The sequence below is a fragment of the Cryptomeria japonica genome, unplaced genomic scaffold (genome assembly GCF_030272615.1).
Source record: "Cryptomeria japonica unplaced genomic scaffold, Sugi_1.0 HiC_scaffold_77, whole genome shotgun sequence".
In the NCBI taxonomy this organism is placed as follows: Eukaryota; Viridiplantae; Streptophyta; class Pinopsida; order Cupressales; family Cupressaceae; genus Cryptomeria; species Cryptomeria japonica.
This window is the reverse complement of record NW_026728899.1, coordinates 10,158-26,777: the sequence shown is the minus strand read 5'-3', so window position 1 is coordinate 26,777 and position 16,620 is coordinate 10,158. Positions and strand designations below refer to the sequence as shown.

The 16,620-nt window shown below is 33.8% G+C and overlaps 1 protein-coding gene across 1 annotated transcript; it reads right to left on the bottom strand.

Annotated features, from left to right (window-relative positions):
* Nucleotides 1-202: 202 nt before the first annotated feature.
* Nucleotides 203-956, bottom strand: LOC131864126 (germin-like protein 8-2). Its single transcript, XM_059215143.1, has 3 exons — nt 830-956; nt 551-735; nt 203-382 (listed from the first exon to the last, which is right to left on the bottom strand). Exons 1-3 carry the CDS (start codon nt 954-956, stop codon nt 203-205), a joined length of 492 nt encoding a protein of 163 aa, XP_059071126.1.
* Between the last annotated feature and the right edge of the window lie 15,664 nt (nt 957-16,620).

Genomic DNA, 16,620 nt, shown 5'->3' with positions numbered 1-16,620 from the left:
AAATGCCTTCAGATGCTTCAAATTAATCCTTCATCTTTGGAATATGCGGAGGATATAGTCATGTTCAAAACAGATGCTATGAATAGCAGAAGAGGACGGCAATAACTCTAGAAAGATTGTTTTATTGAACGGCAAGGAAAAAGAATTTGGGAAAGACTTGGTCCCCTCTTGATTGTTTTGTTTGATAGAACACAGCAAATTCTTATGCGAATTTCTTCTGAATGTAATCCACAACTTCCTGTGTGATGCGGAAGGCCTTGGCCAATACGGAATCTGGGAGAGGAGGATCCGCTGCAAACAGAGAGTTGGCGATTGTCTGAACTCCCGGAAGCTGGCTGCTCAATGCAGATATGGCCACCCCATTTTCATGCCCCACATTCTGCTGGAAATGCACAAGTGCCTTTGGAAACACAAACACATCTCCCTTCTCCAACGTTTTGCTGAAAAACTTGTTGTTGGTGTCAATGAAACCCACAAGAAGCTGGCCTTCCAGTAAAACAAGAACTTCGGTGGCTCTTGGGTGTGTGTGAGGAGGATTTATTCCACCCACTGCGTAGTCGATGCGGACCAACGATATTCCCAACGTATTGAGGCCTGGTATCTGTTTAACGTTCGCCATCGTTACGTTGGAGCCCACATCATTGTCGGTGTTCCCTGCCTGCCCAAGTCCCCGGAAGAAGAAGTCGTCTGCTGAAACTTGCATTGGGTCTTTGCAAACGAACCCGTTCACCAAAACTGTTTAAAGCAAAATCAAATCAATCTATTACTAACTCGACTCGTCTAATAAGCAAATCATTACCATTGTTTATGTATAAAGTTTTTTACTCACCTTTGCTTTCCTCATCTGCAACGCAGAAATCTTGCAAGGGATCGGAATCCCCTGCCATGACCCTGTCGCTGTAACAACATATCAACAGAAAAAGTCCCAGTGTGAAGTAAATCATTCGGTTAGCCATTATAATAGAAACGCAGATAGTACAAGAGCTCAGAAGGATATGAATGTGTGTTACAAGCCCATTACAAGCTTTATATAGCCCAAACCTTATGACTAATTCATCTTCACTCCGTATATTAAATCACCAATCCTTGTAATATTATAATAATATACTTCCAGAGTTGTTGCTCTTTTCGATACGTCAGAGTAAGTCTTGCTGCAGCATATGGCTATCTCACCTGCTACCGCAGATGTATTCTCACCATTCTTTCATTATCGTTGAAATTTTCTATCTTCTGCTGCATATGCTTATCTGAAGATCAGCTTACCTCCTGCCTTAGACGTATTCTTCCTCATATTCTCGCCACCGCCATTAATTTAGTAATGTGGAAACGATTAGACTTTATTGGAGCGATGGCCTTCTTCAAAGGAACTAATATATACATTTTTCTCAGCCGTCTCAGAATTGGTAAAAGAGGAAATTTTCTTGGATGTTGACACAAACACCGTCCATGCATGCTTTATATTGCGTCTTTCTTGAAAACCTTTTTACGCTCGGGTAGGATAATCTCAGTTTTATTATAAAAATATACGTGTTATATTCGTGAGCCTTTAAAACAAAGAATAGTTCTAAATTATCATTAATATTTTTGGTTTATAATATTAAGGATTCATGTTAATTATAGAGTTTGGTTGCGAGAATTTAAATAAATAAATAAGAGAATGGGTTGTTTTGTGATTGAAAGGATGAACTTGGTGTACAAGGCAAATTCATCGTGGCATGTGCATGTATATGTTACATACTCAACGTCATAGGACTCATGCTAGACGAGGTGAGAAAAGGAATAAGACGAGTGGGCGTTATGACACTCATTTCGCACAACGTAAAACAAGAATGATAAGGTGATCGAGATTTGGAACCCTTATGCAACATGTCTCAAGGGAGGAACTCCTGAAGGCAACATTCCCTCTAATTCCTAATTGGTAGTGAACCGGTCGGGCCTCTATGGCGTGACCTAACACCTATAGCTAAGTAAACCCTAACTAAGCTAAATTATATATAAATTTAACAAATTTTAACTAATTACCAATGATATATAAAGAGATTAAATGCGGCAAACGAATAAATGATAATTTTCTATTAAATATTTTTAATAAGTAAATATACTGTTTGTTTTAACTAAATATTAGCCACAACGATAGTTTATTCTTCTGAAGAGTCCAACTCAACTAAATTAAAACGAAATAAAGAGTGAATTTTCTCAATCCTAAGCTGATATTTTACTTTCTTTTAAAACCAAATTTTTGAAATAAAAGTATACTACACTTTGATTTCAGATTTAATTTAATTAATTACCATTCACTATCAATTAGATAAATTAAATTATTTCACTTGACTAATTAATTTGAGAGGCCACATCACATTTAAACGATTCCAAGACATGTTAAATCCTAAAACCTAGCACACCAACTCCACCTAAGGTTTTTCATTTCCTAAAGTTATATTAAATTAAATTCTCTTAAAAGAATTAATTATCATGCTAAACCCGCTTAATGGGGCCTTAACCGATATGGTAACACTAGAAACCCAAACTCAAGTTTGCTGTGTGTGTGTGTTTACAAAGGTAAATATACTTTGTATAAAATATATATTTTTAAATAGGTGAACATACACATCTAATTACAAATAACTATTTTTAATTTTAAACCAAAGTTTAAGTAGAGCAAGTTTTTTTATTTTGTAGGATAACAAAGAGAACAATATTTGCGTGATAAACATCCCCTTCACTTTATTAACTAAAAATATTAAGAAAAGTGCATGAAAATTTCACACTCTTAAAGCTAATTTAATCCACTATTACTAATAACTTTAATTTGTTCATTAAGTATCAATAACTTTTAAACGTATGAAATGCAAATTATCACAAGCGCTAAGTTATTTCTTAAACAAACTCAGCCCTTAAACAATATGTATATTTTTTAGAAAAGTAAAATATAATCGCTTCTAAACACAACAACATCATCATTTATCAACTTGATATACACAACATTACAAGGGACCCATTTGATAAAATTTTTAACAACTTACTCCAACCCATTTAAAAAATGTAATAAAAATTCTAACCCAAACATGAGAATGAATATTTTCATTCCAATGTCAAGGTAGCACCCCATTTGATTCCACAAAAAATCTTACAAAACACAATTTTTAAACAAGCCAATGGAGAGCTCACCTTCCAACATTTGGGCTTTCTCACAACCAACCCCCAAGCTAAGAGGCCCATGAGAAACTTGATTTCCCAATATAAATACTCCACGCAGATGTAAAATCCATTAAGGGAGTCCAACACCATATAATTCACATCCCTTCTAAATTATATCGAACCATTTTTCCACAGATTTTCCAAAAGAATCAAGGATACTCATACCCAAGAAATCTCCTTCTCAACGAGAAAAAATCGTTCCCTTGGAGGTTCCACATATCCCTCACCCTACACATGAGTTTCTCTGATCAACTTGGGAGAGCCTAAACCCTCACACACGTGTCATATACATAAGAAAAGACATAGAAAGATGAAATTTAAAAATCAAATCAAAAGCCTCCACTAACATATTTACAACAAAATGGAATATAGCATTCTAAAGATTGAATCATATCAAAATATTTCCTTAATAGATGAGGAGGGTTTGATAGAAATTTCTCAAAGACTCTTTTGAGTCCTTCCACAAAGCCTCCCAAAAAATCCCAAAAAGAAAGATGCAAAAAATAAAATAATAAGCCATACAAAGACTCTTAGAATGGTATATACAATATGTGTCATATGACCTCCCCTCCCCTGGTCAGGAGGTACCACATTGATCTCATTCACCTCCTCTAACCCCTTCTCACCAAAACCTAAGGGTATGTGGATATCACAAATGCTCCTACGTGTGAGAGCATTGGGATGAGAGGAATAATATTGTATACTCTTCCCCAATAGGATCCTTTGGATCCACTCATATGTGTGAGGCATGCGGAAGCACCATTCATAAAATTGTTGGAGTGGATTTGAAAGTGGTAATTTACTTACTGTCACCCGCAAGTTAGACTTTCGACACCTTTTTTCTAAGAGACTTGGACAAGATCAAATGATGGCAAAATCCCATGGACTAATTCCCAAAAAGGTACCCAAATCATAAGTGTTTCTTTATGGGCCTAAATACACTCAAAAATAGATGAAACCGACACTTTAAAATCATTCAAAAAAATGCTCAACATAACACCTATTTTTTCTATAAGGATGCCACTGGGCGCAGATACTAACTTACTCATATATAAAAACAAAACAAAAATATATTTAAAAAAAAAAATACATCACATTACAACAATTGCTAAAATCAAAGACCTTAGTCCCTATCATTAACTAAGGTCAAGGCTTCACTAAGAATTTAAAATGAATAGGATTTTCTTAGGAAACTCCAATTTCTATTAGCTATGAAAATTTCCTACACACTCAAAGAAAATAAATAAATTTCCAATATAGGTTGAAATAAAATGCACACATAATCATACATTTGATAAAAAAATAATTCTTCACGACCAACATAGTCCAATACAACATCGTACTATAACTTGATTATATTTTAATGTTTATTAACGAAATCTGACATTGATTTGTAATATAAAAAGTGTAGATAAAATTTGTTTTTGATTGGATAAGGTGGGAAGAGGGTCCCACAACCAGAGTTAGAATACTAGAATAAAGAAGTTCAATAACAAACAAGTTACTGCGCCGACACAACCGCAAAACTACCAAAATAACAAACCACGAAAAAATATTTAGACTTCATATTATGGAGGCTCATAAGAGCATTTGACTCTTTCATGACCAATTTTTGTCTTTAATTATAGCTCTCTCAAGCAGTACCCTCGTTGCTTCTTTTCACCTTCCATATTTAGTTTGATTTCTTTTTTCTTTTTGCCTTTTTTGTTCCATCCTTGACTTATGCCTATTGCGATAGTCAGTCAAAAAGATCGAGAAGTCATAGAAAAAATCCATTAGGTCCTTAATGATAGTAAGAAAATGAAAAAAATGAGTCCCCAAATTGAGAAACTCTATCGCCTAATAAATTTATTTTCTCTTTCAGTCTACCTTGTTTTACCTCCATCTCCTAAGTGTTTCAGTATGGGTCTGTGTACACTTATAAATAGATGAAACAAACACTTGAAAGTCATTCAAAAACCTACTCAGTGTGAAATCTATCTTTCCATAAGGATGCCGCTGGACGCAAATGCTAACTTACTCAAATATCAAAATAAAATAAAACTATATTTAAAACACAAAATACATCACATTACAACAATTACTAAAATCAGAGACCTTAGTCCCTATCATTAACTAAGGTCAAGGCTTCACTAGGAATTGAAAATGACTAGGATTCTCTTAGGGAACTCCAATTTATATTAGCTATGAAAATTTCCTACACGCTCAAATAAAAAAAAAATTATTTCCAATATAAATTGAAATAAGATACACACATAATCATACATTTGATAACAATTTAATTAAAGATATGAGATTTCCACAATTCATTTGATAAAAATAAACTCGTAAACAATTTAATTCTTCACTACCAACATAGTCCAATGCAACATCATACTATGACCTGACTATATTTTAATGTTTTTTAACCACATCTAACATTGATTTGTAATATTAAAAGTGTACACAAAATTTGTTTTTGATTAGATAAGGTGGGAAGAGGGTCCCATGCCCAAAGTTAGAATATTAAAACAGAGAAGCTCAATAACAAACAAGTTATTGCACCAACACAACCCCAACACTACCAAAATAACAAACCACGAAAAACTATGTAGACTTCATATTATGGAGGCTCATAAGAGCATCAAACTCTTTCATGACCAATTTTAGTCTTGAATTCTAGTTCTCTCAAGTAGCACCCTCTTTGCCTCTTTTCACCTTCCATATTTGGTTCAATTTCTTTTTTCTTTGTGCCTTTTTTGTTCCATCCTAGACTTATGCCTATTGCGATACTCAGCCAAATAGGTCGAGAAGTCATAGAATAAATCCATTAGGTCCTTAATGATAGCAAGAAAATGGAAAATTGAGTCCCCAAATTGAGAATCTCTATTGCCCAATAAATTTGTTTTCTCTTTCAGTCTACCTTGTTTTACCTCCATCTCATAGTCATCGTTATCCTCCTCTTCACCATGCTTAACACTCTTGTTTCTTTGTGAAGTTTAAATAAGCGGGGTGGGATCTGGTGCTATGGAAGCCAAGCTGGTTTCCAAGTCCTCCTCCTCCACGATGATAAGATACTATGATTTGGAGACGTCTTTAAGGGATAGGTCCAAAGTGAAATATTTTGTAGGTAGGTCAAATACTTGACCTTTTCTTTCCTCAACTGAGTACAATATCACTTTCAAAGTGTTAGTTATCATATATGTGTCATCGTTTTAGTTTCAAATTTCTTTGTCTTGGATATTAATTACCACAATTAATGTCGATCTCCTCTTCTTACTCTCCTTCATTACCCTTTCATTTTTTAGATTTGCCTTTTCTATTTTTTCGATTTTTAACGTGTTTTTCATTTTTATCTTTACTTCTTTCCTCAGTTTCAAATTGGTATCCCAAGAGAGATTGTAATTCTACATGCAGTCTACTGTTAACATTATCTTCTTTTGACACAATTTTTAGCTCTTTATCTCTAGGGCATTCCCTTTTTTATCTCTCTCGATATGGGAATTGCCCTTTTGGGAATTTTTAGGGAGATTGAATGCTTATGTGGAAGCAATTCCAAAACCACTAGAAATTCTAAGGGGTTTCTTGGTAATTTTGAGGGCTCTTGAAGCCATCTTTCACTTTGATCTCTTTGATACCAAAATTAGGCCAGATTAGAGCATAGGAGAGGTTGTATGCAAATAGATTTGGTGAAGGTAGTATATTAAGCCTTGATGTAGGCTAGGGATGTCCTGATATTTATGGTTTCTCTTAACCTTTCACCCCTAGCAACTGATTACAGTATCCTTTTCTATCATCTTGTAAGTTACAATAGAACTCATCCCATCCATTTTCACTTCCCTCAGGTTCTTAGAGAATGTGAACTTCTTTGAAAGAAGTAGATTGTGGCCGTTCTACATGGCCATGAATTAATTTGAAACCCCTCCAACTTCACAAATCCTTCGCATGTTGTTCTTCTTCAGAAGCTCATAGGTTGATCAACTCTAATCTTTTCTCATATCGATTTCCGTAATTTTTTATACCCACAAATCTTTTGGAAAAGTTGGACTTTCTCAAAAAAGGAAGAAGCGACACGATTAGATTACTATTAACATATTTCGAGCTTTTCCATCTTTAGAAGGATTATAATCATTGGAGGAAAACTAAGCCCAATAAGGTAATAAATATTTTCAATCTTACAACTTTAATAATCTCATCCCTTTAGTCCATTCCTTTTTGTGAATTAAAAAGTGATAGCATCCATGATCAGAGATTTTAAAACTTCAAATATGCTACATGCACTTTTATGCCAACTAGACATTTGGGATATTTCAATGACCATGCGAATCCACAGTCAAGATTTACATTCAACTTTAATCGTTCTTCATTTTATAACAGTTCTAATATTATTTCAAATGAACAAAGGTAGCTATCAAAATCCAAACCAAGTGCTCCTTTCTAGAAGCATAAACCCGACAGGGTGCTACTTCTAATAAATTTGATAATTTAATAATTCACGATATAGTTGAATTTCATGTTTATAAAGTCAAAGCATCAATTAACCCACTATAATCACATGGAAATCAAAATACCTAATTAACTATCAAAATTTTTGTCCTCATCATATGCATATATTAAAATCAAACTGCTCTACAGATGCACTCCACATTTGACATATTCTAATAACATCATCACGTGTTAATACTAATAACTTTAAAAACTTATACAGCCCTAGAATTCAATCATGGTCCAATAATGCCAATATCGAAGCCACCAAAGGGTGGGCCTCACAACTAGTAGTTTCGATTCTTGATCCGAATTTAGTCATAGCCGACTACTTAAATTCATGTAATTCAAATAATTTTTTTGATATTCGTAAATATCAGATAACTTAATAATTAAAGAAAGTTTAATCAGCAAACTAAAAAACTAAATTTTAATATATATTTTATTAATTTTTAAAGGATGAAACTACTCATTCTTATTTGACAATAGGCAAGACCGAATTTATATAGACTACCTCTCCATTCCTTTTGAAAAAAGGTAAAAACATGCATCTTATAAAAAGTTCTATTTTTCTCCAAGAAATCTCTCAAATTACCTTTTCTCTATGAGTTATTTTTCCCTAAAATTCGGTTGTTCAACTCTATCCAAATAAATTATGTACCTCACAACTATCTCATGTGAATCCTCTAAATCACCATTCCAATTCCGCAATTTTAGAATCTGCATTAGGCGACTGTGATAGTTATGAAACTACTTTTTTCTACCTCCAAAAGAGCCATCATCCTCTAGCTCCCTCGGTGGGAGGTCTTTAAATTTTGATTAATGCGAATCAATCAAACTAAATGGAGTTACTTAGAGACATCACAATCCAACTTTTTACAAATATCGTGAGAGTAGCGTGAAAAGATTAAGAGTAGCGTGTGAGATATTGAGAGAGAAAGAGAGAGCCAAGAGAGAGCAGGCCAAATAAAAGAAAGGTTCATAAAGAGAGTGGGGAATGAAAAAATACTGATGAGTCATTTAGATTCATCTCGAAACATTGCAACTGCCCTATAAAGCTAAAAAGTTGAATTTTGTTTAGAAATGCTTGCATATTTTTTTTTGTAGGATGCTATCATGATGTGCAAATGTCCGTGTGAAAAACTCGTATCTAGATAATATACGTTCAAAAATTTTGGGAGAAAAGAAAATATAGGACTAATGCAAAGGTGACATAAACCAATGTCCATGAGAAATGCGGCCTGAGCACCTTGGTAAAGAAGAAGGCTTATGTAAGTACTAAAATGAGCCTACAAAAATATTAAGCGAATGGACACCAAAGTACACACAAAACGTAGGTGAAGTTGCGAATGTATGCGATTTACGACATTACAGCCTAAAAATTTAATTATTCCTTAACATCAAATAATTCAATAATTAAAAATAAGTTTTAACAAAAAAACAATTTTCCCCCTTTTGATTTCAATAAAGCATACATATACAAATTATTATTAACAATAGACAAAACCTAGTTTCTATAGCATGCTTCACCATTTCTTTTAAAATAAATACAAGCAATGATGGATCTTATAGAAATTTCTCTTTTTCTCCTATGAATCTTTCAAATTACCTCTTACCTATAAGTATTTTTCCCTTAAAATCAAGTTGTTCAATGCTATCTATATCAATTATGCACCACACAAATATGTCATGCGAGGCCTCTAGATCAGCCTTGCGAATTCCAATTTTGTAATCTACATGATACAATTGTACAACAAGTGTGAAACTAGGCTTGTTTACCTCTAACAGAGCCCCAAATTTTTTTAGCTCCATTTGTGTGCCCCATAGGTTCTTGTTGTTGTGAATCAATCCAACCAATTGACTTGAACCCTAGAGAAAACATGGGAATTTTAACTATTAGTAACTATTAGCACGTTGTTTCCCATCCCAAAGCCATCTCCTTTATCCTCTCCTCTTGACACATGGCATGGTTGTCAATTTAAACCTCCTTGTGTGAAAGCTACCTTCTAATCGCATGGTTTCCAGGTCCACCTCTACGATATCTCCCATCTAATCCATATTGTCATTCATTAAATTCTACATGAATATGTACTCCTTTGTCAACCATGCACCTCTCATAGTCTAGGATATATCTACTCTACATCAAGATGTTCAAGATTATTCTCAAATCAATAACAATACTCTTTCATAGTGAAATTTAGTTGATAATGTTCCACCTTAATCCAAAGAATTTAGAAAGAAAATGTTGCAACACTTTATTTGTGGAAAAGTACGTAATAATTTGTGAAACCTAACAAATATCTGTCAACTATAACCTTAACATGTGCATCCATTGTGAGACACTCAAATAACATTAAGAGTTTAAAATCACATCAGATTTTTAGAAATATGTGTAACTTGTGATCACTAGATTTTGCCTAAACCCAGTATGCCATCCACTCAAATTGTTGATTGAGGAGCTCCCATAAAACTCTTATATAATTAGTAGTAATTTTACAACTTCATTGCTAAAAACTTTATCTTTGATCATTGAATTGAATGTGAATTAAGAATAGTTGAAATATAAATACATCTGAGAGAAACACATATTTAATTGGTTCTCCACCAGTTCAATTGAAATGATATATAAGACTCTATGATTTTTCTAGCAGACCATTCACATAGTAATGAGATATCTTGCAACGGTCAAGATAGAATGCAACACCACAATCTTGAAGAATGTAAAATCCTATCAAGTCTACCTCAATATAGGTGTTCAAATGAATGGATTTGGCATGATTGTTCTTTGTGAATTTGATACTAGAAAAAATTGGTATGCTCGTATTACCACCAACTTTTATAGGTATCTGTTATTGATTTCATAGAGTCCAATTGTTCAACCCACACATTCAAACATCTGCATGCCTCATGCTAGAAAATTTATCAATGAGATGACTAGTAGCACTCGAAATAATTGTATCACATTGAGATCCAAATAAATAAAGGTGGGTTCTACCAACTTCCCCTTAAAGTGTATTCATTAGAAATATATAAATTTCATGGGCTAATGATAGAAAAAGAAACAATCAACACTGGAGATGACGGTCAGAAGGGCCTCCCATTCATTGTTGTATCAAGGGTTCGTTGCCTTGTTGATATTCACATATCCCCCTACTATTACATACCAACATACACATGAGGCACAATGCATATGTAGTAATCAAAAAATGAGAATAGAACTGATTACATACAATGTGGATTCAAAATAATTAACTTTTCATTCCAAGTATACCAAATTTCTCTTGCTTGCATGCAATATCAATTGGAAATAATTGAATATTTCATTGCAAGTGTTACCAAAGAGCTCCTACTCTTCAATGCAAAACATGGTTGGTAATTTGTGTTGTAATCAGTTATACTCAACTGTTAAAATAAGAATTTGTTTTTTTCCAAAGATCTCCAATTAAATTCTAGCAATCTACTTCACATAAATTTTTTTGCATTCACAGATTCGATCATTTGAGCCAAATTCAAAAATAGATTAGAAATTATGATTTGTCTTTCTTTGTTAATCTATCACTGTACAACTACACATTTCTTTATTTACAAGTTTCAATTTGTGAAGGGTAAGGTTCACAGATTACATCTTCGTTGTGGTATTAGAATATGCCATTTCCAATCATGTGCAAATTGTTAAAGTTTCATTCTAACTACCAATCTCTATATCTAGGTTGCAAACACCACAATTTACAACATATCATTTACTTTTAACCATTGTTCATGTAACCGCTAAGCATGTCGGGGCTGCTATGTGCGATTAATAAAATTTTAGAAAATTGATATTAGACCAGACTTAAACCAAATCCTAAAAAAGTGAATTTGTTCTGTACGTATCAAATAAAAAGTACAGGCATAAAGCTTCATGGTGACATTAACTGCAATATATTTCTTCCCCAAACTATATTTTAAAAATAATATATAATTAACTCCCTTTTTTTTTTTTTTTTTTTTTCCTACTTTACATATCTTATTGAACGTGACATACCTGGTAGATCAACATTCGTTGCAATTCGCAGGTCCTCTAAAAATAGGACTCCAAAATCTTGTCACATTAGAAAGGTTGAAGTGGCTGTACTGAAATAATGCTTCTCATATCTACTTTCATCTGAATTTTCTCAGTTGGCTTTGCAAAAATTGAGCCAAGTCTTAGGAATTTGATAAGTCTAGCATGGGAGATGCTTGCATACTTGTGAGCTGCAAACAATTAGGAAAATGAATGTGTGAGCCTCATTTGCCAAAACTGGGAAATTATGGCTATACTCCTTTTATTTGATTATGTAAATTGGTAACAAAGATTCTCAAAATGAACAGATATTAATTCATGCATCAATGCCATTTAGATTCATTCTCATGATTTAGAAAAAATCTCAATCCCTCGCAACAAAAGGAAAAGGAACCTAAGTTCCTAGCTCTTCCTTAAAGATAACAACTAGGCCTTTTCTTATTCCTAATGTCATTGGCATTGGTTAATGTTATGATCTTGTTTCCTCCATTTTGATATTTAACTTAATTTACGGGATGGTATAATTCAACATGCCACGGAAACCAATATTTATTTAAGTACAAAATATTGCATATTACGTTGATATAAATGTGGTACTACTGAAGCCAACATTGATATGAAGGAATTTTTTTTTGGTTCTATCTTCATATTTCACTTCTCTTGAAATTGTGTACATTCTCTCATAAATACCAACAATGCTATCCTCGCACCCTTTTATGTTCCATACAATAATGTGATTCCTCTAAATCCACAAGACCAATAGTGCCACAAAGAGTATAATGATTCTTGTGGCTCATGTAACTATTTGGTGGTCCTTGAGGTGTTATTTACCTTCCGAATGGGCTTCGGGCAGTTCCCTCTGTGTATCGGTCTTGAAACACATGATGTTTTTGGTCTGCTTGTTTGGTTTCTTGCGAGTTGGGCTGTTTTGGAGTGCTGTTTTTTTCGGGTCCGTGGGATTCTCTGTGGAAGGTTCCCTTCTATTGAGGGGGAGATGGATGTAGTTGGAGTTGACTTGTCTCCTATTGAGGTGGAGTATGATGTTTTTGGTGTTTCCTGGAAGTGTCGTTGGGGTGTTGATGGGGCCCCTCTTCTTGGCTGTAAGGATGTTGATGCCGATCTTCTTGCTGACTCTTGTGTGTCTCCTATAGAGGTGGAGAGTTGGTTGTTGGGCAAGTTTCTCTCAGTATGGCATATTTTAAAGCATATGGTTTTTGGAGCCATGATAAAACCCACGGTGGTTGAGGGAGCTCAGAAAAACCCCATGTTTTTTGTTTCTTGTAGGGACAGGTTGGATGCTAGCAGTTTTCAAGGGCCAAGTTTGGCCAATGTTGGTTTTTGGTTAGCATTGGTCTTTGTGGCTTTATGTGGTCCTACGAATCTATTACAAGTTGAGGGAGCCTAGGAAAACGCTTCTAGTTGGCCGAGGGTGCCAGAAAAACCCTCGTTCTCTGTTTTTTGAGATGTTTTGTTTGTTGTTTTCGAGCTTATGGTTGTGCCATCCTGTTTTGTGATGTTCATATTTTGATTGGTGGATGCCCGTAAGTCTAGAAGGTTTCAGGTCCTTTTTAAAACCTGTTGTCCACTGTCAGGTAGTCTGGTCCATTTCTCAATGCAAACCCTCTGTTTGTAAAGGGGTTTGGGGCCCCTTCAAAACTTGTTTTATCCTAATAAAAAAATGCTGAAAAGGTGAGGTGCTTAGTCCATTATCATCTCAGAAGTTTTACAAGCCAAATGCTTAATGACCTTTCAAATACATTTTGGACCTTTTCTAGAACGCTCACAATTCACTAGCTTGCATTATAAGGAAGACTCGCTTAATCCACATGCTTGACTATTGCAACAATCATCTTCTACATGTCACCAATATGAGAATAGATGTTTCAATGAAATTATTTATTTGGACATGACCTGAACGGGTATATGTATAATTACAAGTGCGTGATTAAGTTGCATCTAGAGGAATTAAAACACATCTAACACACAATAACTAAAGTAATATCAATCTAAGATCTCTCCAGACTGTTCATCTTTTTGTCTTGTATGGGGCTCATCTAGTTGTAGAGAAAATTATTTACACATCCCCATCTTTTGTAGATCAAGTTCATATGTAGGCGAACCAGTCAAGCATGATGAAGATTTCGAATATTGGTCTTAATAATAGCAACTTTATATGTTTTCATTCATTATCCTTGTTTATCTTCATTTCCTCTACTATTATAAAGTGCTTGTCAAATCATATTGTTTGGAGTATGCGAAATATATTATGTAGCCAAGGATATGATATTATAATGTATGTTATTCAATGCATATGCCAACATGTGGTACACATACCTTAAATTAGTTATAATTGGTCATAAGCTATATTAGATAATTAGGAGGCCTAGATGAATTTAGTGGTTTACACCTCAGTTATATTGCTAGGAGTTCTAGATATAGGACACGATTGTCATTGCAAAGACATGTGTTGAATACGACATTGCATTTGGAGTCTCTTGGAGATATAGTATGTAGCGAATTCTTCCATAAGGAATATTATAAACTGTTATCGGACCTCAAGGCATTATTCTATTTTTGTATATCAATTAAGAAGGTCAACATGTGAAGCTCATATCTCTCTCGATTTGACAAAAGAAAATTATAATTCATAGAGGCTTTTAATCAAGAACTTGTCCAGTCTATTACAATATTGATTTTTAGCATATTTGAGGTAGCTATTGTGAACTTAGGGGTTCCACAAAATTCACTCTTAGTGTTGCAAAACAGTGATCGTTGTTTTTATTTATTCTAGGTGGTTAAACAAGGGCACATTGATCCACCAGAAGTCTAGATTTGAATTCATTTTGAGTAACTCATTACAATTTTAGGGGTTTTCATAAATTTTCTCCTCAGTCAGTTAGCACATGATTTTGTTATATTTTTATATTTTTCGAAAGGTTGTAAAAATTTATCACTAGTTTATATTTTTCGATTTGAGGGTGAAAAAATTATGAAATGATTGACTCAAATTTGTGTCAACAATATGGATAGAGCATGTTCTATTGAAATATATTTCCTTAAAACCCTATTTTTAATGGGGATTCCTGATTTTAGTGCAAGTGGAGATATATTAGAATGATGGAACCAATATAAAAGATCTTACGATGCAAATTATGGAACCGGTATGTGATCTAGATAGATCGTCAAGCTAAAACCAAAGGAATGATCACCTATGGATGACTCGGTGATAGGAAATGACATCATATTTGTAAAGACTTGCAACAATAGATTATTGACCTGAATTAGTTGTATTGTATTGACCTAAAACCTCTTCAATGACAAATTTGTGAGTCAAATAAATCTATTGGTTATCTAGAGTTCTATATCATTTAATGTAAATTGTCTCTTTTACATTTTTTAAATTTGGATATCTAAGGTCACATATGGCTCAACTCGATGCAACATGTCCGCTATTGTTTTGTCCTTTCCTTTGAAGATCTACCTCAATTCTAGAATTTGCAATCACTCTCTTTTATTTGGATGCATGTTATTAAGACCACTTACTCAAATAATGAACAATAACTCAAGTTCTTGCAAAACATAAAAAATATCGGAGATATTGCTCACCATTGGGTCATGCATTTTGTCTACATTTTCCAATATTTTGGATTTTCCCAACTTGAATCTTGTACATAAATAACCAAAGCCACATTATTCTATTTTGGTGTAGCATTAACCACAATGACCTTGAGAGAGAACCCTAGGTTTAGTGAATGTCATGAATTATTTGTGCTAGTGAACCACCACTATTTGCAGGACTCATATGATTGACGTGCGAATCTTTCATAGAGAGACGAGAAACCCGGTGAATAAATAGATTCCTCGTGGAACATGATCAAGTAATTACTTATACCTCATTGACTCCCTATTTGCGTAGGCAAGGGATCACATATGTGGCATTAGACATGCTAAAGAAAAGATCATAAGCACAATCTATCAGAGCAATGTGTCATCTTACAATAGCCTTATTTGTTATCTATGTGAACAATGTAGAATGGGCTTGATAATTAATATATTGATCGATACAGTTGGAGATGGATGCAAGCGCAATGAAACTTCTCATATTACTAGATTATTTGAGGTATAGACATCCAAGGCATGACGGAAGAGGCTTTTAAGCTTCACAATGAACTGATCGCTAGAGGGGCTATATATGAAGCTTTATTCATTTGAACCCCTAAAAATACATAGGAAAAATAGAAGATTATAAAATTGACATATCTCACCGATAATGTATCAGTTATATCTATTATCTTATTCTTCATTACAGTGTAATTGACAACTTCTCAATATGACGACACTTTTATCTTCCTCATATCAATTAGCAAATGGCTTCAATATGAAAATATCCTCCGCCTTCACATATTTCTCAAACTTACACCTGCATATCCATGGATCCAAGGAGCTCCTTTATGCACCTCTTAGGCTTGCAACAATAATATTTTTCCCGCATGAAACATACATGGCCTACGGCAACAATATTTTCCTATCCTATTGTGCTTATTCACATATGCAGATTTGCATTTGCTTTGATAGGAAACCTATGGTTAAATTATTGGTTATCATATTTGATGATCTATAGAAATGCTTATACAAGGAGGAAATGGTTTGAGGAATTTTTTTTGTAACCGAACTGATAGTTTATGATTGAACAAGGTAATATATTGCTAAATTTTTCAACTAATCATATTTTTAATATTACATACAAAGTTTTTAAAATCAACATGAGCATTATCCTTTTTCCCTTTAGTATTTAGATCTTCATACATAACATCCACATTGACATATTTATTATAACGTAGGAATGAATTAGGGGAGATTTAGAAAAGCTTATTTTGGGAAGCCATAAATTAATTACCCTCATAATTAACACCATG